Source organism: Sphaerodactylus townsendi, linkage group LG03 (assembly GCF_021028975.2).
Source record: "Sphaerodactylus townsendi isolate TG3544 linkage group LG03, MPM_Stown_v2.3, whole genome shotgun sequence".
Classification (NCBI taxonomy): Eukaryota; Metazoa; Chordata; class Lepidosauria; order Squamata; family Sphaerodactylidae; genus Sphaerodactylus; species Sphaerodactylus townsendi.
The window spans coordinates 76,857,266-76,881,631 of NC_059427.1; the positions used below are offsets into that span (position 1 = coordinate 76,857,266).

Consider the following 24,366-nt stretch of genomic DNA (forward strand, 5'->3'; position numbering starts at 1 on the left):
GACCTTCCCACCTCGGGGGCCTCCATATGAGGTCCGTGGTGGCAATAGAGCTCTCGAAAGCCAAGCCTGGGGGCTGCGCTGAGAGCTCGCTGCCTGGCAGGGAGGGGTGTCACAAATTGGGTTTGCGTCCATGTGGCACCTAGTAACTTCCTGTTCCGTTACCTCGGGGGATGTGCCGGACAGGGGTTCTGTCTGAAGGGCCTAAGGGGTCAGCTTGGGCTGCCCTATAACCAGGTTCAGCGGTTTGCTACCTGGGGGCCAGGATGTGCTCTGGTATGCTCGCCCAGCTTCAAGGTTTCTTGGTTATGTGTTAAAATAAATTTTGGGCTGCGGCCGATTTCTATTCCAACAAGTTGTGTTAGTATTCTTTCTGACGAAATGAGTCTCCACACATCCCCATTCAAGGAAACTTATTAGTTGCTGTTTTGTTATTACAGGGTTTCATTTCAGCATCACTGTAGCAAAGAAGGGAAACTGCACAGTGGGATAAACATAAAGCTCAGGTGAATCTGCTGGGAGAACTATATTGCAATGGTGTGTTTATTTCATGAAAAGTTATCAAACAGGAAAGGAATTCTATTTCACTGAGTTTCATTTGCAGGGTCATCTACCAATTGTTTCTTTTACTTAACTTTTCACTTTTCATAAATAGGCAAATAGAGTCTAGGAGATAGCGGAGGTTATGTATAGCTATGTTTCGAAGAAGCCCCCAAACACCTTGTAACTTTTTGACAAATTTTCTATTCATGACAAGATTTATGGTGCACATTTTATTAACTTGCTCCATGCTTTCTGGGAAAAGCAATCTAGAACCAGAATGAAACTCACTTAAATGATCCAAAAGAACATATTTGCTGGTTTGGTCTGACAGCGGAATACAATGCAGCTACTTCACATGCTACACAACAAACTAATGGAAGATGTCTTGTGCTAAACAAATCAGAATACTAAAGGCTAGTACCCCAGTTACAACCGAGATTCAAAGTAAAAATCTGTTCTCCAAATGATAATAAAAATAAGTTTAAGATCTATGCAAGATATTCTGCAATGAGGCAGGTAAGGAAGTGTCCTCAGATGGCAGATTTTTGTGGGTTGGCAATCTCTAACATGCCCATCCAAACCTGGAGGCAGTGGGATGTGGCAACAGTGTGGTGTCTCCCTGCTGCCTCCAAGAGGCCTTTCCAGTGGTATGGGAAGCTTGAAAAAGGCTCCATAGGGCTAACGGGACTAAGGGCCAGGAGACTATGCTCCTGGACCTCAATACCGGGAGGGATCCTACTAACATTGGCTCCACCCCCAGCTTCGCCCAACATGCCAGTGCAAGGCCATGCTGCTCCCTACAGCCCTTTTAGCCTTCCTTTGGATGAGCTGGAAATCACCCTTTCCATTTCCCCACCTCTAATACAACCCTGTTCAGCACGAATGGCTTGCTATGCTTTGTTTAAAAATTCACAAGGAAAGGAGTCTTTATTTGTTGTAGCTTTTGGATACTGTGGAGTAATACAGTGGGGAAGGCAGCAGTGGCAGAAGATGCCAGATGGGAATAATGTTCTCTAGAGGCATCCCTTGTTGATCTGCCACAGAAACTCTAGATAAATGCCATATAAACATCACAGTATTGTAAGTAGAGATGCCACTGATAAGTAACATCCTAAGCAAATTAGATTCCCTTTATTAGGATTTAGAATTTGGTACTTCTGTGGGATTATATTATTTTCATCCAGTGTCAGTTACAGGGATGCAGAAACTGGAAGTTTCCCATTTGTCAGTCCAACTGGAATTATTCACTTAAGCACGTTTACAGTCAGTGACTTTGAGCCTCTGCCCCAACTCATAACATTTTATCTCAGAAGTAGTGTGTACTTTATACACACCTACTTAATACAGTTCTTTCTGCTTCATGTCTGCTTTTACTATTTTTAGATGCTATAAAAGGATATTCTGGCCTTTCTGGGTGAATATCAGAGGGAAAGAGGCCAGTGCCCTGATTTAAGCTCTGTGGGTATAAAGAGATGAAAACTTCACTTCTTTGACTCTGGAGATTTGTACCAGACATATCAAAAACTAAAGACAGAAGCAAATAGTCCATGGCGCACTAGGTTTTCTAGGCCAGGCCAGTAGTAAGGCCCATTGTAAGGATAGCTGATTTTTAAAATCCAGGGGGGAAAAAAATCTTTTTTTTTTAAAAAAAAGGTAGTTCACACTTCAATTTAAATGTCTAATTCATACAGTAAAAGTTAACTCAGCAATGAGTTGTTATTATACAGGACTGTCTATTATGTTGAAATCTATGGCAATTTGTAAAGGTTATACTCATAATTTGTATTACTCTGTGACAGTTGATTTTTTTAGAACCATTATTTCACAGCTTCATTCATAGCATTCATTATTTCTCCCTCTTTCTCTGCATCAAGCATTTATGTTTATTAGTCACTGGTTAATTACTGTGTTCTTCGGTTCCATAGGGTAACACAGAGAATCTTGCTGCGATTCATTCCTATTGCGTCCCAAAGGATAGATTGCCACGGTGGGGCAAAAATATTTCAATAGAAATACAGCAGGAATGACGAACAAGCAGGAATTTTACCAAGAGCAGCAAAACTGCTTGGCTCTGTCTTTAGCCTAGTGTGGACTGCCTCCTTAACTTTGGTCTCTTTCTGCATGTAATGTGGAGGGATTTTACAGGACTGAACCCTAAATTATACATCCATTAATCTTTTGACCTGTACATTTTTGGGGACCTGGTAACAGCATTACATAAATGACATCTCTGGAAATTACACTATTTCCCCACGGATTGCCGTGGATGTGAGTGTTGCTGGGTTACCAGTCTCCAGATGGTGCTGAAGGTGCTATTACAACAGAGGTCAGTTCACCTGGAGGAAATGGCTGCTTTGGAAGATGGGTTTTATGGTGATATACCGCACTGAAGCCTCTCCCCTTCCCAAATCCGATCGTCCTGAGGCTTTCCCCCCAGCAAATATCCAGGTATTTCCCAGTCCAAAGCTGGCAACCTTAGAACATGGTTATGCAATATCACTGATTGCATATACAGGAAAAGGGTTTAGGATGAGGAATCCTTGAAATGTATCTTAGAGGCTTTACTACCCTTGAAAAGTCTGCACCTGATAGTCACAAATGCATATTAATGCCAACCAACTCATGCATCCAATTCTCAGAACATATCTAAAAAGTTTTATCTATCCATCTGCTGCTACAACTGCTCTTACTATCATGTATACAGATATCAACTGCATGCTATAGCACAGGACAAAATAAAATAAGGGAAGAGGGAGAAGATAGTGATGAATAGTAAAGTAGCTGTCTCTAGGTTCCAGGGGAAGCAAAGCTGTCAAATAAAGTTAGAATGACCAAACCCTGTCTTTCTATCATCAGTGCTATCTTTAGGCCAATTTACAGTGAAGCATATTATTGAATATTAATTGCATTAAAACTGAAAGTTAATCCATGTCAAGGAATTTAACCATGCCCAAGCTGACCTCTTACCTCTGTCCTAAATACTTGCACAAGAATGCACGAAATGCTATAGCAGCAGCACTTCTGAGACAATTTTCAGGTTCCAACATTATAATCTAGGAACTTTCATGCAACTTCAGTATACCTTACAATTTACCTCTAAAATGTTTTAACTCTGCAAGTAATTTATATGGGACAAGTTAATGAAATAAATAAGGCAAATGGGATAATTTATGCTATCTCTCAAAATAATTCTTATTGACAGCCATACCAAAACATCCTAATGAAAAAAGTAATGTAATAAGTATAAGAAATTACTAAATGGAAACATCAAGTTTCCACATTCCCACCCTCCCACAACGTTTAATTAATCCTACCCAGATGCATGAAGAATTAACATAACATTGACAAGTGGTCCAAATTCTGTTGTTTCTGAAATTTCACCCGTATTTTAATCCCATCATTTTCACAAGAAGCTCAAGGCAACACACATCACCGTTTTCACACTGCTGTTTTTGGCCCATGCAGACTGGCAAGTGAGACCAGTCATTGGTTTTAGAAGCAGCCTTTCGGTTTTAACACCCTTTCCCTTTTCCTTTTTAAGTGGATTCTGCGCAGCATATTTATAACAAGTTGCAACAATTATAAATGGACTCGTTTTCCCTGTTTATAAATGGAAAACAAATTCATTTATAACAATTGCAACCCGTTATAAATATGCTGTGCGGAATCCACATTAGTTTCATTTTCTCCATGTGCCTCTTCTTTATGGAAACAAATTAAAAAATAATTAAAAAGAAATGCTGAAGCTTTCACCTATGTGGAACATATGTTTTTTTTCTCTGAAAGCCATGCTTCTAAGTTCTAAATGTATAGTTTTGTCACATTAGATTTCAAGCTCAAGTGGGGCAGAGGTTTCTGCCAACCCCAGCCCAGCTCATACTTCACATCTGACCAGGCGTTATACTGAAATAGACTGTTGGTCCGTCAAGATCTATATTATCAAATCAGTCTGGAAGCAGCTCTCTCGGGTAAAGGTCTTTCACATCACTTAACTACCAGATCATTTTAATTGGATATGTTAGGGAAAGAATCTGGGACCTCCTGCATGTGAAGCAGAGACTCTGCTATTGCTCCTCACCTTCAAAAGGGTTGGGAGGCGATCAAATTAGGGTGGCAGCAGGGAAGCATCCAGTCATCCCTTCCTTCGATTTCACACTGTTTTTGACAGAGAACAGCAGCAGCATGGGGCTTAGTCCCACGGCTGTTTCCACATTCAATGAGACCCTGAAGATGTTCACTGGTATGGAAAAAAATAAACAGTAATCTAGAAGAATAAGAATAAGAAGAGTTTGGATTTATATCCCCCCTTTCTCTCCTGTAGGGGCTTACAATCTCCTTGCCCTTCCCCTCCCCACAACAAACACCCTGTGAGGTGGGTGGGGCTGAGAGAGCTCAGAAAAGCTGTGACTAGCCCAAGGTCACCCAACTGGTGTGTGTGGGAGTGTACAGGCTAATCTGAATTCCCCAGATAAGCCTCCACAACTCAAGCGGCAGAGCTGGGAATCAAACCCGGTTCCTCCAGATCAGAGTGCACCTGCTCTTAGCTACTACTCTAAGCCACTATGCCACTGCTGCTCCTGCTCTGCTAGTGGCAAGACTGACAATATTTTATTTCAGAGTATTAGAGTTTACTCCTTTAGAATCAAAGAGTTGGAAGAGACCACAAGGGCCATCAAGTCGAACACCCCAGTGTATGCTGGAATAAAATTTTGTTTTCCAGTCATACTATTTATTTATTTATTTATTTGATTTGGTATACCGCCCTATCCCCAAAGGGCTCTGGGCGGTGTACAACATAAGACATCATACATAAAACCATCATAAAACACAGTATCACAAGAAGAGCGAATAAATAACTAGTCAATAAATAAACCTATAGTTAATACTCAAGCTCCATGAATTATAAAAATTTAATCCCATTAAAACAGCGGATATTTCATAACATTGGCATCCCACAAGAGACCCTTACTTAAACCCTCCCAAAAAGAGGAAGAGGAAGAGGGGTGGACGGTGGGTCCCAATGATGTTAAAGGACCCATATGGAGCAGAGCGGGGGCACACTCAGCGACCGGTCTCTCCAAAGGCCTGGTGGAACAACTCAGTCTTACAGGCCCTGTGGAAAATGCCAAGGTCCCACAGGGCCCGGACAGCTGGAGGAAGAGTGTTCCACCAGGCCGGGGCCAGAGCCATAAAGGCCCTGGCCCGAGTGGAGGCCAGCCGCATCACTGAGAGGCCAGGGACCTCCAGTAAATTGGCCTCTGCTAAACGTAGAGGCTGAGCCGGGACATATGGGGTAATGCGGTCCCGAAAATACGAGGGTCCCAGGCCGCGTAAGGCCTTACTAGACTGCAGTTTGTTTGGTTTTTTGTTGCAACAGGCTACCATGACTGCTCTGCTAGTTTGGGGGGCAGGCATTTTGGAGAGTATTTCAGGCTGCAGTGGGAGAGGGGAGGCAAAAATCTCATTTTACTGATGAAAACCTGTACAGCAGCTGCACTACAGAATCCAAATCTTTCCCCAGTTCCTCTCTGCTCCTCACAGCACTAGCTCTCACTTTGCAGCTTTCCCCTCTTCTTGCACTGCAACATGATTCTCTTGCTCATACACAAGAGTTATTAATGGAAATTTTAGTCTCCTAATCTTGAAAAAAAAATTTAAGCAAAGTTTATTATAAATCATGGGAAGTACCAACTGGCAGATGAAATGTGCTCACACTCTGATGTTAGAACAAGAATTCTCCTGTGCCATGTAGAACACTAAGCCAGCTAAATAGTCCAAAGGAGACCTATTGTACCCGGCTGCAATTAAAATGAAGTGATAATATGGCAAGGCTCATTTTACAAGATAATAATTCTGACTGAAGGCGTGTTGCTTTTCATCATGTGCAGTAAATTATTTTTTAAATTTTTTTTAAAAGATCAGAGGACAAATAACATCTCATCATTAAGCCCATTATTTCCATAATTATTAACATGACAAAATTTAGGGGCAGCAGAGAAAAATGGCAGTAATGAAAGAAGTGGTCATAAATTGGGCATACTTTGTTAAGCCAAACTCACAAATAATTCCTGCCTCCTCTTTTTCAAGGATTAGGTAACAAATGAGCAAGACAAGGTCACCCACAGGAGTTAACTGAAGTTGATGTCACTTTTTAATAAAATTTTGCCTAATGGTACTTGGAATGTTTTAAAAAACATCAACATCAAATACAACTATCAGGTAATATCAATAAACAAATCAGCTTTTGATCACCTATTAGTTGTGGTTTGTGATGGTTGTAGTACTGTAGCAGTTAAGAGGGGCCAACTGGAGAGCCGGATTTGATGCAGAAGCTTTTACATGAGTAGCAGATTCTATTCTAGTGAACTGGATTTGTTTCCCCACTCCTCCAACTGAAACCAACTGGGTGACCTTGGGCTAGTCACAGTTCTCTCAGAACTTCCTCAGCCCCACTTACTGCACAAAGTGACTATTGGGAGGGGAGGGGATTGTAAGCTGCTTTGAGGCTCCTTATGGTAGAGAAAAGCAGGGTACAAAAACTCATTGTTCTTTTATTAGCTGATTTGTTAACTAGAAGAATGTAAAAGTATTGTTTTAAAATTGCTCCATAGGCAATGCTGGACATCTAGTTCAAATCTGCAAGCAGGTGGGCACTTTTACAAAATTGCAGGTGTGAATGCATCCTCTCTCCATTTCAGAGCTTCTTGCCTTTGGAAAAGGTTGGATTCATGATGGATACAAACCCCAAGGTCTCCCTGATTTTCAAAGGTACGTGATTTTGCCATGGCTTGCAAATACTTCTAAATAGGCAGTTTCCAATATTTTTTTTCTGAGATGGAGAGTCCCACACAGAATCTGCTTTGTAATGGGTTGAGGGATGACAATGACTGCAGGCAGTGGATTTTGGAGTCTGGCAACCTCCATTGCTCCCTCCAGTATCCCCTCCACTGCTTCCTTATTTGTCCCTAGAGAAGCAAACACTCCTTCCTTAGATGCTTTAGAATGTACCATGGTTTAATGTATTGTTTAAAATTAACATCTGCAGGAGCTAGGAAAGAATGAACCTCAGCTGCTCTTGGTAGAGGCAGCAGTAAGAGGAGGGAGATTAGGTCAACCTGTTACTGGTTGCCCAACAGAACTGCAGCAGCACATTTGTCAAGTGGACTTTTGAAAGTCAGTGTGGCTCAACTGGAGTTGGGAGATCTGAAGTCACATGTTTGTTCAACCTTGGATGCGGGGGCTGGTTCTGAGTCACACTAACTTTCTGCTACTGCTCCTTTTATCTTTAGTGGTGATTTCTTCTACTACCTTCTTTGCATGTTTCCTTCAAGCAGGACATTGTTTTTGCATATTACCAAGTATCCATGCTTAACAATATAATAATAAGCTAAGCCCTTGAGGCACAATAATATTTATTGTGGCAGGTGAAAGATTCTTCTTCTTTTTAAGCCTCACAACATTAGGGCTTGCTTTTCTGTTAGACATTGTGGGCATTCACCTAAGGAATGCTTTTCTCTCTGTTATAGAATATCAAGAATAATTCTCACGTACAGCAGCATATGTTCATTACACTACTGTGTAAAAAGATCTCTGTGTTACAGCATTTGGCTGAAATACAGTATGTAGTTGTTCATTAGTATGTGCGAACGTATGTACATATGTATGTATGTATGCATGTATGTATTTGGCTTGATATACCACCCATCCCTGAAGGGATCTGGGCGGTGTACAAAATAAATTACCATAAAACACTGTAAAACCCCAATAAATATCAATATATAAATTTAAAACATAACAAGACAACCAGTTAAAAAGTAGATGAAACAACAGATGGCTACCCATAACCAATACAGCCTCTTCCATTCATCATACTTAGCAGAACATACATAAGCAGTGGCAAAGGTGCAACGGGGCAGGGGGGGCAGCACGCTCTGGGCATGCGCCATTGGTGTTAGGTGGGTCGGAAAATCACCCCCAAACCCCTCTACAGGAGCAGGGGCAGGGGCAGGGGGTGGGCGTGGGCAGGGTACTCGTATGGGCAGGTCATGCCCTGGGCTCAGTTCCCTCTCCCTCTGTTCCTGAAGTTAATCCATTGATGTGAGTAGCTTCAGATTTGCTACATGAACCATAACAGAAAGATAATATTGGCCAATACTTCCATCAGCACATTTTTGTGGCAAATTTATCAGCCAGTAAAGATCACTGGTATAACAACTGTTTTGTCATACAATCTGAAAGCTAACATGAGATATAATATTACTTCTTCGAATATTATGTCTTCTTCTAATTTTACTTCTAATTAAGAAATCACAAGGATGATATTCATCTATCTGTTATCTCAGGTTTATTACAAATACTGGCCCACTTCAACTCTCCAAGCTCCACATGTGAAAGGAAAAGACAAGATACAAAGATGACAGCCAAGAGCTGATGCTATTGCAGTGACAACAGGTACAACATCTGATCTCAAAAAAAGGTGATCCTGCACTTGTAAAACAGCCAGTGATCCAAGACTATTTGTCAGAAGGAAGATGATAGAACATCTGTGAAGAATAATGGTTGTGTAATTACCTGAACTTATTGTTCTTGATGACACACAAGGTAGAAGTGATGGTTGCAGTGTTGAAGAAACAAAAGGAAACAGAAAAGAAACCAAGAGACCGAATGCATGTGCGTTTAAAGGAACAAACTAGACAATATGCTACAAATGCAAAAGGGCCCAATCCACATGAAGGGGAGAAGCAGATAGTGGGAGCAGTGGAGGGCCACACTGGTGAATTGCCCGCCCCACTGGTATAGAGGGCACCTGTGCCTGTGGGTAAAGACAAGAAACTGGCATGCAGGCGCCGCACAGCTCTGTGGTTGCTGCACCTAGAAATATCTGCTGCATAGGAGTTGCACTGTAATCAAAGTGCATGCCAGTATAGGGGATAAGTGGACTGTGGGCACTCCCAAGGGCATAGCCGAGTTTAGTTGGTTTCCCCAGGCCTTCCAGACTAGGAATGCCCCCCTCTGCAGCCACAGATTTATGATACCAAAAAGTGCGGCATAAGCCTGTTTGGACTATGGGCTATTCAGACAGCAATTTCCCTCCTTTCTGCACTGTCCAAAGACTCTGTGGAGGTGGAATGGCACCACCTTCACCTTGCTGTTCCTGGTTGCCTCAGAGCTCCCCCTATCTGGACTGGGCTGCCTGGCACTGATGTGAGAAGATTATACAAAATGAGGATTGATGCGTAGGTACACATATACTTTGGTGGGGGGTACACAGAGAAATTTATTTTGGAATAATGAACAGACCATTTTGCTGACGATTTAGAACTAGATAGTGGGTATGATTCACTTCAGTACCTTCTTTATACACTAGGGTTACCATTATTCACTGCAACCACCACTGCAGGCTGTTCCTAGTCTGTACAGACCAACTTTCACTGTTCCTAAAACTATATAGAAGATGGTGTTTCACATGATTTCCCACCAGAAATATCCCATTCAGCAGGGGGTAAGCAAAGAAAAAGGGGAAAGGTGTTTTGTCACATATGGGAAAGGCTGTACAAAATGAATAAAATCTAAACAAAACTATTTCCTTCCATATACCAACAGAACCTAATTCAATGACCATCTTTCTTACGTTTTAACTAAATATATCAACAATAATTTACAGTTCACAGAACTAAAATTGGCCTTCTTGACTCAGTGCTGCTTTCTATATAGGCTACTGAGAGAATTTATGGTTAACATCACTGTTCTTGTGGTACTGACAGAAGGGATTCACACATGGTGGTGGAAGAGCGGATGCCCATCCCTCCATCAGAAACCTCAAAAAAAACCCTCACTGACATCCAACAGCAAAGAAATCCTGTTAATGAGATTTCTCCTTCTTTGAAAAAGGGTGGGAAATCACCCAAAAGGGTCTCTAGCATGGGCATAAATCTGTGGCTGTTTTATTTTTAAGTAGATGGATAGAGATTAGCCCCGCCCATGGTGGGGGAGAGCAGGGTATAAACAAAGAAACAAATATGTGTTTGGGATGCTGTGTGGTTTCCGGGCTGTATGGTCGTGTTCTAGCAGCATTCTCTCCTGATGATTTGCCTGCATCGGTGGCTGGCATCTTCAGGTGATCCATAACTTTGGACCCCCCTGAACCAAACTTCACCAAACCTGGGTGGTATCATCAGGAGGGTCTCCTAGAGGTACTCTGAAATATTGGTACTGCTAACATAAACATTCCTCCCCTGACCAAAAATCCAGTCTTGAAGGATTTTAACTCTTGTGTTTTAGCTTGGTTGCTGGTTGACTTAAGGTTTTTGTACTTTTAAAGTTATTGTTGAGACCATATTGTTTTTGTTGACTCCCTTTTCCACTTACAGAGCTAGTTTACTGTTTTTCTTTGAAATAAATATTCAAAAACATTTGAAATTTACCAGTAGCTGCTGCATTTCCCACCCTCGACTTATACGCAAGTCAATAAGTTTTCCCAGTTTTTTGTGGTAAAATTAGGTGCCTCGACTTATATGCGGGTCGACTAATACACAATTATATACGGTAATAATATGAATGTATGTTGCCTCTTTTATTCAGGGGCTGAAATATCACCAGTGAAAACACAGAATTTCGTCAAAGGGCCTCTAGTTTACATTAAACAAGTGCCAGAATTTACCTTAATTCCTTGAAGGGGTCTGCCCTGATAGTGGAAGTTTCTATGGATTTTGGGAACACTGTACCTTCTGCTCCTGAAATAACAAAACAAAACACAAGTTGTAGTTGTTGTAAATGGTCAGCAGGGGAATGAAGCCCAAAGTGCAGGTGGTACAATTTGTAGCTAACCTACCTATAAATTAATCTAACATTAAAGCAGTTCTACTACATCTTAATAAACATCCAGGAAAAAAAGGGCTAAGGTCCTTCCCCCTTAATGCAGTTGGTCTGCTTTTCATTACAGAAGCAAGTACTGGCTTACAAAATTTAGAACATTTTAGACATGCAGATTTTTAAAATGAGCAATTCTATCAGTATAATATATGCTGCACTTCTGAACATAGACAATGCCAGACTTCAGTGCTTTTCTGATAGGGTATCAAAGGGATGAATAATACCAATATATCTATTAAATTTTAAACCTGCCCTTCCTCCAAGGAGTTCAAGGAGGTGTACATGGCTGCCCTTTCCCTTATTTTATCCCCACAATTTTAGGAGGCAGGTTATATGGAACAAAAATAACTGTCCTATTGGATTGCATAGCTGAATGGGCATTTGAATGATTTCAGGCTTCCAAGATTCTTGTGCAGCACTGTAACTAGAACACCATGCTGGCTCTCAGGATTGTCAAAGGAGTATATGTATGTATATTACCACAGGACATCCTTAAGTATTACAATACTAATTATCAAAGTCACATGGAGACAACATGGATCTAATTTGTGCTTTCTTTCTTTCGAACATGGATATTTGGAGGCTGCTGCACTTTGTTATGCCTGGGATGTATTTGCAACAGTTTAATACATTGCTAGCCATATGTTGTCTTCATCAACTATTTGATGAAGCCAGCAGATGGATAGCTATAAAAATCGGCTGTACATGGTAGCTTGGGGTATACTCTTGGAAGCATACTCTTTCAGAAAATGAAAGGCTGCAGCTATATTTACTAAGTCCATCTGCAGAGGACTTGTCAACCCAATGCTTTTCAGCGGGTGGCAGACCTGTCTTCCGAGCAGCTAAGATTCTCTTATGCATGTCTGCATAGAAATGAAGCTATGGAAATAGCTCATTGAAAACATTTTTAAAAAGGAAAACTATATATTATTGGAATCAGTAGGGCAAACTGAGTACAACTATGTACTTTTAGGGCTGAAAAGGTGCCCAAGATTGTTTGCAGAGCAAACGACCTGCGGCAACCTTCAGAAAATGGTGGCAGAGAGAATCCCTTTAGCTGAATACAAGATGTCAGGCACAAGCTGAGGGTGAAACTGATCGGACAGCAAAATGGTCAGGCAGGAAACATAAGACGCCTCCTGAACTCTGCATTCTGCACAGTCAGGCAGGAGACGTCTTGCAGGTGGCTTAGGGGGAAAAGGTGCACTTTGAAGCATTTTTTAAAAAAGACATCTTGAGCAGAAATAAGACTTGGAAAATAGGCTGTGTGGAGTGGCTTCCCAGAACACCTTTTTTTCTGTGTCCTCGGGACATTTTAACTATGTGGAATGGACCAATCTGCAAGAAAAGCAGGACGAGTTTTCATTACCATTATTTCACATTTACTAGGCAGGAAGTAAACCTTATCCAATCCACTGGCAAATCAACATCTCTTATCTGTCCTGGTATTGATAACATTTCTCTATTTGTTTTCAACAAACAAGGAAACTGGGTTTGTAATGCCTGTCTAAATTCCTACAATAGAGGACTGTTACAATATATATTTTGATACCTACTGTACATTTCAGGGCAATAATTATTCTCTTTTGTTATTTTTAACAGAGTGTGATTAAAACTCAAGTCCAGCAAATCTTCCTTTTGACACTATGTAATTTACCAGCAATAAATGTTCATAAACAGTTTGAGTGGAAAATCCATAAAGCTATTTCAGTTTTATTTTATTCAATGCCCCTCAAAAATGATTTTATCAATGTGTCTTCCATTACCGGCTTTCTGCCCAATAACGTAATTCTGCACAATCAATCAAGAATGTATAAAGCATGTGACAGGATCTGTCTAAAGTGTTTTGAATTGCTGTAATGATTTACTCAGTACTTTTATCCCCCTCACCTTTTCCTTTACTAGTAAACACTGGGGAGAATGAATTTGTCAAAAAAGAACAACAACAACTCATGTGAATTCAGTTAATGTGGTAATAAAGAGAAAGCATTTGTAATATATTCTGCACAGTTTCACAGAAATATTTGACTTTATTTCGCCTCTACATTCCCTGATAGCAAATACCTTAATGTTAGTCTACATAAGGAAAAAATAATCATTGATGACTCTGCTCTGCTTGTTAACTTGTTACATCCTTTGCTACTTTGTTAAAGCTCTACTAAATATCAACAAGATCAGCTTCAATATATCCCTTCTGAACAAGTTTTCTTAAACGCAATTGTTTGAGACTGCGTTTTGCCACCCCTTGGCTTCTGTTATTATTGAACAGGTCAATAGCATATATATTTATACACTTTCTAACTGTAGGTATTTTCTGAATTAAGGACAATAAAAAGTTACCCTGAAAAAATATGACCCCAAATAAATTAACATTAATTAGTTCAATAACAAGAAATTGAACTACAGTTGAAAATTCCCCATCATGAGAGAATTTGAACATGCACCATGAACTGTGCAGAATCACTCGAGTCTGGGCTTTTCTACTGTCCTCTCTATGAGACAACTAGACAAAATATTTTGCTATAGGTTCTGGCAAAGAAAAAAAGTTTGTCAGCCCAACAAAAAATCTTATACCTGTCGATAATATAACCAAGACAACAGCCAAATTTCTATGTTTCACCATTGAGATGCATTTACAAAAGCAGAGTGAGACTTCTGTAGTACTCTAGCTGATAAGATCTATTATATTATATATGGATATTTTTTATTTTCCTGCCTTTTATGCTGATATGTCAATAAAGGTTGACTTGATTTGACTTCATATTTTTGACCATAAGGAAAGGGAAGACGGCTTGGTATAGTCAAATCTTGGAAGCTAAGAAGGGCTGGTACTTGAATCAGTGAATATTAGGATTGATTGACATTCCTCTGTTGAGATTATCTGCTCTGAGCCACCACCCCCCTCCCCAGGGCCATTCAGCTGGGGACTTACTCACTGTAGATAGAGGCCAGAACAAGGTTGGCATTGACACTAACATGCAATGACACCATATCCAGAAGTGACATCATCATGGTGTTGAAAAAAATGGGGATTCTCTGGTATTTGGGCAGACCCTATGGTAAAAACCCCTTCTACCATATACTTTTTGTCCAAACTCCAGAGTGTCCCTATGACTATTGGCGACATGATGATCATCCTTCTGGAAGTGGTATGATTGTGTCAGTGCTGCCCCTCTCCAGCCTTCATTTGTTGCTGGTAAATCTCCCCACCCCCCACTGGTTGTCTGAGGGAATCTGGCAATCCTAGTTAACACCAAAGAAAGCTATGCAGAGGAATGCAATGGCAAACAACCTCTGCTTCTCACTTGCCTTGGAAGTTCCTTGCTGGGATCACCATAAGTTAGTTGCAACTTGATAGCATATACATATTTTAGCCACAATAGTTGCAATAATTTTGCAAGGCTGCAGGACACCAACGAATGTTGCTTTAACAATATCAGCTATGTTTATCATTTGGAAGTAGGAAGCATAGGCAGAACTGCAGGCCAGTTCCATGCGTTCCATGCGTTTCACCATACTGTTGATTCCACAGTTGGTACGGGGGCTCACATCAACCTAATGTTGGGTAAAGACAGTATTACAGGTAGGGACATATTCTGCAACATTATTTCTCCTTATGTAATTGAGTCAATGCTCCTAGAAAGTAATCATATGATGCCTCTTGCAGATTTTGGGAATTAAAATCCAATCCAACATGTCACAAACAATCTGTGATTCCATCCTTTAATTTCATGCTTTTAAAACCTAGCTTGACCTCAATTTATGTTCTTGGAAGGCCGCAAGCTATAAATGCAGCATCTCCCTTTTAATCTTATAAAATCAGAAACCAGTAAGCAATACCTAAACGTTTAAACTAAGCCTAAAGATTAAGGAGGTCATAAACCACCTGTTCTTGCAGAACAGAAACCCATTATTATTGCTCTATAAACTAGATTACTTGGTCTGCTGTAATAATCCTTGATTATAGTCATTTGTTGGGGACTCAGAACATTTTACAACCTCGACAAAAGAAAGCGAGATGGCTGCAAAAACAAAGAGGACATGGGATTCTCAACTTAGTTTTGAATCAATGACATTGCAAGGCGGCTTTGCCCCCAAACTAACAGAATTGAGAAAAATGCCTTCTTAATAGGGAAGAGATAAAAAATAATGGGGGTGGGGGAGTGGGGGAATGTACCCAAAAGACAGTGGAATAATATGTTTCTTTATCAAGAACAGTGAGTATAAAGGATACAACATCTTTATTGTATACATTATAATTGAATAGTCTATTTTCCACTCCGATATCTGTATGAGGTTCAGTCAAGAGCTGGGCGGCCCAAAGGGCAACATGAGTCTACATTCCTGGCTACCAGCATAATCTCCAGCCTGCCCCCACTATGCCAACAGCAGCAGTGGGGTGCTGAGATGCTGGTGCTGCATCTGGCACTGTGTTCCAGCACCAGAGGTGAAGGGTGGCAGCTGCATGCTGCCAGAATCACCCCTCCAGTGGAGTAAGTACCCCCAGGGAGGGCAAATCTGTGGGCACGACCATGTGTTGCAACCACTGGTGAATTCTCCACACACACACCCCACCCTAGATGGGGCTCTTTGTTTAGTCTCGTGGAGTGGAATCCCTGCTTGTTAGTTCTGCACATTGCATAAGCACCCTTGCTCTGAAGTCAATTGATTCCATCTCTGTATCTTCTTGCTAATAAATACATGTTCCAAATAATCTTTGCTGTATAAACCTCAGAGCAGGAACCTCAGCAAGTACCCTGCAAAGGGGAAATATCACTAAGAAAACCCAACTCATAGAACATGCTACTACAATAACAATGAGTCCACTACATATGCTTTCTTTCTTTCTCATCTGCTTTATGACCCTGATATTTCTTTGGAAGCTTCCTGCCCAAATACTACCAGCAGTATCGACCCCACTTTGCTTCTGAGGCCTGATGTGATAAATAAGTATAAATATAATGTATCGTTACCATGGTAATAAACCATTAGTTTTTTAAAGGAATATGGTAATTACTTTCATGTACTACAATTGTTCTCCAAATTGCAGCAATCTAATCATCACCCACATGACACAAAGATAAAAGAAAGGCTGCAAAAACAATATATTGTCGAAGGCTTTCACCGGTGATATCAACTGACTGTTGTGTGTTTTTTGGGCTGTGTGGCAGTGGTGTTGTAGTTTTTGCTTCTAATATTTTACCTGCATCTATGGCTGGCATCTTCAAAGGCATTTCATGGTGAGAGGGTGTCATGGAGAGAAAACAACAACCAATTGCAAAACCAGTTCCATTTACAAAGTGTTAAAATAGTATTAATGCTGGAAGAAGAGTTGTTCATTTTCTTTCAGTGTATCATTTTCTTTCAGTGTTCATTTTCTTTCAGTGTATTTCAGTTGTTAGACCAGGCCATGGAAGCATGTGATTGAAAGAAATGCCAAGGGACAAAACATAGGATTAGCTACTGTACTGATTGTACATTTGTTATTTTGGGTCAAACAGGCAGCCTAATTCATAGAGGCAATTGGCAGCATGGATGCTAGGGGAGGAGGAGAAAAACTTTTTTTCCTCACAGGGAAGTCCATTGCCAGGAATGACTTAGGCCATCTTTTCTGGTGGTGTAAGCCTGCACAGCAAAAAGGGGATGTTTCCAGGCTGAAATTGCACAGGGAATGACTAAAGTCAGCTCTACCCCCAGGAACACCCCCATACCATCCCCACCCATGCTAGTGTGGGCTCCTGTCGTGGAGCGATGTTAGTGTGCATGGCAGTTGCACAGTGCCCTGGCACCAACATAATAGTTCCTCTGCTGGCATATCTGCTTTTTATACCAGAGGAGTGGGTACCTGCATCAGCGCAACCCTGTGCCACTTCCAAGGCTCCATTCCCCCCACCCCTTAAACTGCACTCTCAGACAACTCCACTCACAGCAGGACAGCCATCTCTAATGAGACAATATCACTGTAGCAAAAAGAGGTGAACCAAACAATTTCTTACAAGAAATAATGAATGTATTACCATATTTTTTTGTTTCAGATTTTATCAATTTATATACAGAGAAAAAATCTTTAAAGGAAAGGCAGAAACGAATAAATAAGTTTATATGGAATGACAAAACTCCAAGAATTAGACTCAGTTTAGAAAAAGAGAGTAAGACTAGCTAAAAAAATGAGTAAGACTAGCTGTTCAATTATATTATCAAGCAGTTAGCTTAAAACCCCCGAAAACAAAGAGTAATAAAATTGGAATCATCAGATTTGGAAAGAGTGCATGATTATCTATGCAAAATAAAAGCCATGTAATCAAAGATGACAACTTTGAATTTCAGAATCTACCTAAAGAAGAATGTCAGCCAAATCCAGAGTGGGCTGGTGGGCAGGGACAGCACTGCTCCAGCGCTGCCCCGCCCTCTTCAAAGGGTGTTCCTGCAGTGTGGAAAACCCAATTTTTAAAAAAGCCCTCCAGAATTCCCCATAGGGAAAGTGGAGATATTCCACACAGCGTATCTCTGAGGTTGGCTCCACCGGCACAAAGGGACTGAATGAGCAGCATCAACTTCACCTCTGGCAATGCCTCCACCATACTGACATGGCTCAGCAACACTGATGTGGAGCTGGGCATTGCGGCTGGACATCCCAGGCCCCCATAGTTGCCAGGTACCAGCGGATTTGCCCCTCCACCAAGTTAAGTACCACAGGGAGTGCATTTCCACTGGAATAGGGATGCACCGCCTCCAGAGGGGAATTTGCCCCCCACTGGATTGGCCTGCCCATTCTCCAATATTCCCATTAATGTCTCCCATAGAGACATGTTATCATAAGCATGTGCGAAAAAGTAATGACTTCATAACATATGGAAATATGAGAGATTCTCAAGGAAAAATTAAGTTTTGGCAAAAGGTGAAGGATAAAGGCAAAAATGTACAATGGCTATTATATTTTGAACTAACTGCAAGACTTTCAAAGGATATTAGAACTGGAAGAAATGTGATGAAGGTGTGATAATGGAATAGAAAGAAAATTCGTTAGGAGAAATCTACAAGTTATTTCAATTTGATACATAAACAGAATTAGTTAAAACATGATGGATGCAAATTTTTGAGGAAGAAATATCTCTTATGGACAAATATTCCCAGCCAGTCAAACATTAAGAGAAAACTGGTGTAAGATGTTCTAGGATATCAAGAAGATGGACAAGAATTCTAAAGGGAATTGTTGGAAATGAAAAGAAGTGGCTGGTACTTTTTACCTAACATAAAAGATGGACAAGTAAAAAGAATTTTTTTTGCTGAAATTCAGAAAATTTTAAAATTAAATTTGCTATGGATGCCAAGAGAATACCATTGGGCATTTTGCCCAAAAACATTCCAGAAATTCCAGAAGAATTATTTCAATATATGACAGTGGCAGTTAGAGTTATACTTGTAGCAAAATGGAAAGCAAAAGAATGTCCATCCCAAGAGGACTGGAAAAGTAAACTAGCTGAATATGCAGTAATGGCAAAGCTAACAAACTTCGTAAACAGGAAACAAATGAGAGAATTCCAAGATAGTGGAAATAATATTATTTATACCACTTTTTTAAAAAATGGGGAGCTGAAAAGGAGGTTTATGAAATTTATATATATATATATTTATACACACACACATATGATTATTAATCCTCATGATAATGCTATTTTGAAAAGAAGTCTAAAATATTTAAACATATTATGAATAGATTATAATAATATAATAACAATATGATTTTTTAATTTGTGGGAAATATCTTTGAACATCAATAATTATTAATATTATAAGTCTTTATTATCTATTTTATTATGTTATAATCCAAGTGCTTTGGTTTACCTCATAAACATCAATAAGCTGATTGAACTGATTTCTAAAAGAATTAATTTGCCTTTGTTTCAATGCAATGTTCTGTGGTTCAGAAATATAAGGAGAATAACAAGTTTTGAGCAGAAGTCTAAAACCATGACTATAAAAGGTGGCAAGGGGTCATGGGAGGGATGTTATCTCAGTTTATTCATAACCTAGGCTACTTGAATGTGTCTACTGCCACATTCCTGACTACTATTATACCATTCCAATGATAGCAATATCACAATATCAGAAGTGAGCTCATTTGACACCCCACCTCCCCAGCTAAATTTGTTTGCTACTACTAGTTCTGCAAGAAAAAAATAGCCAACATATCCACAACCAGAAATTGACATACAAAAAGTTATCAAGGAGAACATCCTGTCTCTGAAAGCAGATTATGTTTCAGAGGGGCTTAGAGAAAGAATTTCAAGGAAAACTCAAGGAATATAAACTAAATCTGCTGAGCATTTAGATTTGTAAAATGTTCTGTATGTTTTTTTTCTAATCCTTGTGACACCACATCAATATTAATCTGATATTGGCTTATTCTTTTTCCTTAAACAGGATTTGAGGTTAACACAATATAGACAGATATCTGGCAGATTCATTTGCAAACTTCATGCATGCTGCCTTGATTTCACCACTTTTCTCATCTGTGGTTGTATCAAAATGTTATTAATGCTATTTTTAAAAAAATTATGTGGTTTTTCTTTGCAACAGCTACCTTGCAAGAGCTATCCAAAATTATCTTTAAAAATCCTGCTCTAAAGGGAAGACAGAAACTGTGAGAACTGCCCTCATCACGTTTTCAGCTGTTTAAGCACAGGTAGCCTCTCTATCCTCAGATGTTACCATAGAGCAAATAACTTCCTTGAAGAGAAGAATATGGGCAAATGATATGGTCAGATACTTAAAACATCAAATTATCTGGTGACAAGAATGAAGAATAGACATTAGAACTGAAATGTTTGTATACTGGTGGAGTAGTCGGAGAGTGTTATATTTTATTATGTTTTGTTTTGGATACCATTCTGAAGTGGAGAAGTGACTCAAATATTATGATATCCCAGTAGTGCTTAGTGGAATAAGGGTGAAATCAATACATTAAACTATTGAAAAAAAACCCTGTTGGCATTATGGGAATGAATTCAGCTGACCCTTGGGCTCACGTTACTCTTCTCCCAACAGTTGCGTAGCTACCACAGGACTGAGGGGGCGCCACTGGGGACATGTGGGGGATGGAAAATTGCCCCCACACCCCTTCCTGTTCCTCCCTTCCCCCAACTCGCCAGGCCTGGCAGAAGCTGCTGCTGGGTGCCCTTGCCTTGCACCCCACTTGCCTGGCCCCACCCCACTAGCCAGGCCCTGCAGCCTGGAGCACCCTGGAGCAGCCTGGTGGGGCTGAGCTGTGGGGGTTGGGCAACTGCCAAGCCAGGTGGCTTTTTCAGCCAGTTGCTCTTTGCAGCTGGATGAAATAAGGTAAGTGTGGGGGCATATGGGGGCAAGGAGGGGTGGCCCCATGTGGGGAACATGTGGGGATGGGGCACACCCCCACTTACCTTAGTTCAGCCAGTGGCCCAGCCAGGCTGTTTTTTCACCTGGCTGAACTAAGGTAAGTGGAGGTGTGGTGGTAATGGGGGTGCGGGGGAAATGGCGGGGCAGGCACCATTTTGCATTGGGTACCATTTCCCCCCATGCCACTGTCTCACAATACCATGAAGTGTGGCTCAAACATCAATAATTACTCAAAAATCGTGGCTCAAAATCAATAATTACATAGGCCCATTACTCAGGGAACACTTACCACAAGCCTTTTAATTGCCCAGTAGTACTACTTAATTGCCCAGTAGTACTACTTAATTGCCCAGTAGTACTACTGTACAGTAGTACTACTGTAGTAGTACTACTGTACTACTGTACAGTAGTACAGAAGTGTGGTCTCCTCGCATTTCTCTGTTTACACACAAGGAGGCAGTCTAGTCCCCCACCCCCGCCGCAGCTAGTCTCAGTGGGCCTCTGCTTCCTGGTTCTATTAACTCTGCCCCTCTTATAACACTCAGTAATCCCAATACTATAGATCTGATATTTTCCCTACCTCCCTTCCCCTCCACAGACTCTCTTTCTCTCCCCTCCCCTCCCCAGCCTCTCTCTCACTGCTGCCACAGGAGAGAGGCTTGTTTTAAAAAGAGGCTTGTCTGAAAAAAGTTTTTAAATGCCCTCCTGGTCATCAGGGAGTGCAGAAGTCGAGCGGGGGAGCCAGAAACAGACCCTGCTTGAACTCTTTCTTGCAAAAGCCAACTCTGTTACATCGAAATATCGTTATGAGTGTTTAGAGAAGAAGGAAGTAGCTGATGACATGGAAGGAGATGGGGGGAAGGAATGGATGGCAGTGGGAAGGGGGAGCTAGGCAGGCTGGCCATGGGTGGAGGTCCAGGGCAGAGCTGTGCTCACTGGAAAATCTCCCTGCTCTGACTGTGAAGCAAAATTAAATTCTTGCTAGAAGTGATCTCGCTTGTTGCAGGAAGACTAGAAAGTTAAAGTGGGGCTTGAGGAAATACGTTCATACAAGAAGTCTTGTGGCAACAGATATTTGTCCCCATCATGCAGCAGATGCCTTGTGCGTAATCGGCCATAGTTTGCCATTTTACCAAATGATAACTCTTATGCTGTTTCTTTCTGTGAAGGATTGTTGGTTTTTATGAGTTATTGAAAATTTTATGAGTTATTGAAAATTACAATCCATTTTATTCAGACTGTTTAACTGATGTTGTGAGTTGTCTTAGAGAACTGATTTTATGGACAGGCACAATGGAATTCTTTAAATAATTCTGAATTCTTAAATAATAATTCTGAATTCTTAAATAATCTGAATTCTTTAAATAAATATATGTACATCATCACAATGAAAAAAAATCAAAACAGTGGGTTTTTCCCCCCAGATTTTTCTTCTAAACAAGACTAGCCAAAGCCAAATAAAACAATAATAAATAAATAGACCCCTGACCTGGAGTGCCCAGGCTAGCTCAATCTTGTCAGATCTCAGAAGTTAATTGGGGTCTCTCTAGTTAGTACTTGGATGAGAGACCAAGGAATACCAAGGCTACTATGCAGGCAATGAAAAGACATCTCTGAATGTCTCTTGCCTTGAAATCCCCACCAGGTCCTCATAAGTTGGCTGCAACTCAATGGCAAAAAAAAAAAGACTTATAATAAAAATCATGAAAACTACTTGTACATGCTGGAAGTACAGGAATCAAAACTAGTGTTGGCTGAGACAACTTTAATATTCTGGATGTTCCTTATTGGATATTCCCATTCAATTACTTGTAGGACATTGACTGTCCTTCATTTGTTGAAACAAATTTGTCATAAAGGTAATAACATTGAAGCAAGTCAGGGCAAGAATAGCAGTCTCTCTCACAAATTATCTAGCTATGGTTATGGTTATGTTTATTAATATAATTTGTATTGAAATTCTGTGTGGAAGTATTTGAGAAGAAAAGGCCGAAGGACAGCGAAGAATTAACATCCTGTATTTGAAGTCGCTTCAATTTTGTATTTCCAGACTGTGATGCCTTAGCTGCCCTTAGGTCAAACTTATTCATTAAGCAGGTGTTTTGTTGCTGGGGTCATGATTCTGTTTTTATTGAAGAAGAAACTGTCAGCTCAAGGAATGAAAGACGAATCAAAGTCTTCTGAACAAAGCTTCCTCTTCCCTCATTAACTTTGGAAGATTTTCAAAGTTCAATGTTACATTTGCTTGTGACTCTAAAATGAGATTCTTACTAAGAAATTAGACTTATATTAGGGGGAAATGATGAAAAAATGTGGTGAATACTGACTAAGGAAGCTTTAGCAAATGACTAAGGAAACTTTGGGGTCTGCTATGAAGACCCCCCTATATCCACTAAATGAGATCCAGTGTTTTAAGGGTTTATTTGCAGAAGCATGTTTTAGCCTTGACTAGAGCTGATCCATATCCCTAGGGAATAGCAAATAATAGACATGGACTGATTACGCACAAGATCTTTGCTGCGTAGAAGACGCCAGTGTTCGCTGCAGCAAGATTTCTTGTACGGATGTATTTTCTGGAGCCCGGTTTCTTTGCGGCAAGGGAAACCACTTATAGCCCAATTTAAATCTTGCTTTGCTGCCAGAGCTGGATAGATTTGCCAATGGACACAGTTTTGCCTCAGACCTCTTCTCTCTGACCTGACCAGCCTTCTCACTCCCTCACATCACTTTGCAGGTCTTCCCCCTCACTCCCCCCATGCTGTCAACTCCTTCCCTGCTTTCCTAAGTGTGCTGATCAAGAGTACAATCACTCGTATGTATAGTAGGTGTGTGTGGGGGGGTAAGACCCCCCCATCTCTGTCTAATGTCTGTATTCAGTCTCTCCTCCACCAGCACAGCCTCAGCATAGCACAATGTCAGTTGGCAGGTGCTCTGGAGCCTTCCCCTTTGGCCCCTTCTCCATGCTGCCAGCTCCTTCCTGCTTCTCTAAAGTGCACATCTTTTTGGCTCCACTCCACCTCCCCCTGCTCTGCTTCTGCCTTCTCCGATGGCTGGGAGAGCTTTTAAAACTTTATTTTAGGAAAGACTGTTTTAAAACAAGTCTCTTCATTTCTCTTGTGATGGTAGCATACATACCAGAGAGTGTACAGGGCAGGGAGGGGTGAGAGTATCAGCTCTGTGCCTTTATGCTGTTGCTGGGTGGAGTTAAGACAACTGGGAAAAGCAGAGGTCCAGAAGATTTCAGCAAACTGCACTGCAGGTTGTGGGCTGCCTCCTCATGTGTAAACGGAGAAATGTGAGGAGAGCCCACTACAAGCCCACTGCACAGAGAACAGGCTTGAGGTAAGTGTTCCATGTGTTCATGACCCGTTGGTAATGAGGATGCAGTACAAGCTGTTTGTTTCAATTTCCCAGTCATGGAAGGCATTCAAGGATCTTTCTCCTTTACTAGTGCACTTTGCTGCTGAGTCCCTCACCTCCTCGTTCCTGTTGCAACACTCTGGGATTAGCTAGTCATTAATGGGCTGAGAAGGATTTTTTTTTGGGAGGGGAATGGTGGGTTTCTATTTGGCCAGGGAA

At 40.8% G+C, this 24,366-nt stretch overlaps 1 protein-coding gene across 6 annotated transcripts in view; it reads right to left on the bottom strand.

Moving 5' to 3' along the window:
* Positions 1-24,366, bottom strand: part of SGCD (sarcoglycan delta) — a 556,728-nt gene that overhangs the window by 67,966 nt on the left and 464,396 nt on the right. For all 6 annotated transcript variants that reach the window (XM_048488180.1, XM_048488177.1, XM_048488178.1 and 3 more), the window contains one exon: positions 11,201-11,273. In XM_048488180.1, coding sequence (XP_048344137.1) covers positions 11,201-11,273 — 73 coding nt within the window. The remainder of the gene's footprint in view (positions 1-11,200; positions 11,274-24,366) is intronic.